This window comes from Trypanosoma equiperdum, assembly GCF_001457755.1.
Source record: "Trypanosoma equiperdum strain OVI genome assembly, contig: ctg_1629, whole genome shotgun sequence".
In the NCBI taxonomy this organism is placed as follows: Eukaryota; Euglenozoa; class Kinetoplastea; order Trypanosomatida; family Trypanosomatidae; genus Trypanosoma; species Trypanosoma equiperdum.
In genome coordinates, this window is record NW_027123648.1 from 16,144 (window position 1) to 18,577 (window position 2,434).

The window sequence follows — 2,434 nt, forward strand, 5'->3', positions numbered from 1 at the left end:
TCCACGCTGTCAAGAGATGTGGTTAAGGAAATTGTTGATTATGACACTCTAAAAAAGTTAGTAAAGTCCCCAATTAATTACAGAAATTTCGAAACATATATTGATTTTATAGCACTTAATAAAAATATTATGGTCAAAGAAGTTATAAGAAATAATTTGAAATTTTAGGGTTTGTTGACAGTAGATATTAAAGATTGTCGGTTTGTGATGTATGTGGAAAGGGCAATGGCACGCTTTGTATATGACAGTCCAGAACTGATTGTATTAAACCACGTGCGGACAGAAGAGTATGCATGGCTAAGAAATATGTTACCTATAGATAACGCAAGCAGACGAGAGGCCCCGATACCTTACGCCATGAAAAATCTGGGAAGAATTCACCTGCATATCGCCACAAATAGCAAACTAACTTTTAGTAAACACCGCGAAAGGGGAACTATAGTTGCGAATGAACACACCAAGATAATGAAGAAACTGACGAAAGCTTACCTCAGCAATGGCTTTTTCCGCCTATCGAAGGCATTCCAAAACTGGTGGTTGTTCAAGCACTGTAGCTAACAACTGAAAAAGCAACACAACCACTATTAACACTTAAAGCCAAAGAATTACAGCCATAGCTGGTCAACAGTAACATGTCCTTCTTTTACTTAACGTTACTTCACGCTCAAAACCATGATTCGCAAGCCGCTAAGCAAAGTTGTCATCACTCTCATTGTTGTACTGATAAGCAGTGCCACAGTCGCGGAGGCAGCTGTAAATGATGTAACAGCGGAGTTTAACTTATTTTGCACGCTCTACCAACTAGCATCAAAAGGAAGCGAACTTTCCGATCTAACCTACGACACAGAATGGACGACGATGGAAAACCAGCTAGTGGCTTACAACCTTTCCGTATCAGAAGACAAATTTTACGTAAAAGACTTCGGCCGGAAGCTCTTTCCCAACAAAGAGGATGCGACCTACGCGGCGTATGCGGCGAAGTGGAAAGCCATAAAGGAGAAAATCGCTAAAGGCCAAGCCGTAGAAGGCAACCGTAAAGTCAGACGGGCGGCACAAACGTATTTGGCGGCGGCCGCACGCTCAATACTCAACAACACAATAAAAGAGGCACTTAAGCTGCACGCCGACCTAAAAGATGAGCCGAAGGCAACCGATATCAAAGCAAACCTGGACGGTGCAATCTACGGCAAGGGACGGACAACAATAGACACCGGAGGGTCGGACACAACCTGGTCGAGCGTCAACGCGGCCTGCGGAGCATTAGGGGGTGCAACAGACAAAACAGGAGCATCACTCGTAAATGATATGCTTTGTATTTGCGGCATAGATAGAACAGACGGCGGGAAGCAATGCGGCGGATCAGGGTTGAGCGAAGTAAGCTTCACCGGGGCTGCCTCGGCGCAAACAGAATTCAACAAACTTTCGGCGCTTTGCCACAAAGACGAGGGACTGCGACTAACACCATCAGCGCTAAACGGAGCCATAACCGTGTAGATGAGTCAGCTAGGAAAACAAACAGAATCAGGCGACGTCGAACGCGGCATCTTCGGCAAACCAGCAACAACGCAGTGTTCCAACGGCGGGACCGACCATTGCATAAACTATGAGAGCAAAATGAAAAACGGCAAACCAGAACTTTCATGGTTAGAATCGCTGCGATCGGCAGCCAAACAACTCCAAGACAAAGCTGAGGCAAGACAAAAGGCAAAAGATACGCTATCACGCCTAACCAGTTTACTGGAAGCTGCTCGCAACGCATATTTGACTGCCCAGCACCCGCCAGCAGCTAGTCAGCAAGCCGACACAAGCAGTCCGACACCGAGCGGTAGACAAATGCAACAGAAGAAAAATGAATGCGTGGTACACAAAAACAACAAAACTGCATGCGAAAATACAGCTAACTGCAAATGGAAATGTACTATTGAAACAGAAGGGGAGTGCAAACCTAAAGAGGGAGAAGGACAGCAGAAAAACCAAGGAAAGGGGGAAGCAGTTACAACATCAACTGGGTGTGCAAAACACGGCACTGATGAGACTGCTTATGAAAATGACAAAACAGGCGACAAACAAAATTGTGCATTTAGAAAGGGAAAAGAGGGTGAAGATGAGAAAAATACAGAAAAGTGCCGAAATGGTGGCTTTCTAGTCAACAAGAAATTGGTTCTGTGTATGGTTGCTGCTTTTGCGAGTTTTGCAGTATTCTAAATGTTTTTAATTTTTTTTAGAGATTTGCTAAAATTTACTATATTTTACCACTTTTTCATAAAAATGTGAAGATTTATAAATTTTTGAGAATATGAAAAATACGTAGTTTTGTTACGATCGTGGCCTATAGGAGCAAGGCACTATAACAATATGGAATGAAAAATGAGTGCTATTTTAATTTGGTCCATTTTGTTTATTTGTTTATTTTATGGATATTGAGAGTATTTAA

At 43.0% G+C, this 2,434-nt stretch overlaps 1 protein-coding gene across 1 annotated transcript; it reads left to right on the top strand.

Annotated features, from left to right (window-relative positions):
- Window positions 1–672: 672 nt before the first annotated feature.
- Window positions 673–1,494, top strand: TEOVI_000469500 (Trypanosomal VSG domain containing protein, putative; the record flags this gene model as incomplete). Its single annotated transcript, XM_067222423.1, has 1 exon — window positions 673–1,494. The coding sequence occupies one exon, from the start codon at window positions 673–675 to the stop codon at window positions 1,492–1,494; it is 822 nt and encodes a 273-aa protein (XP_067078524.1).
- Window positions 1,495–2,434: the final 940 nt, after the last annotated feature.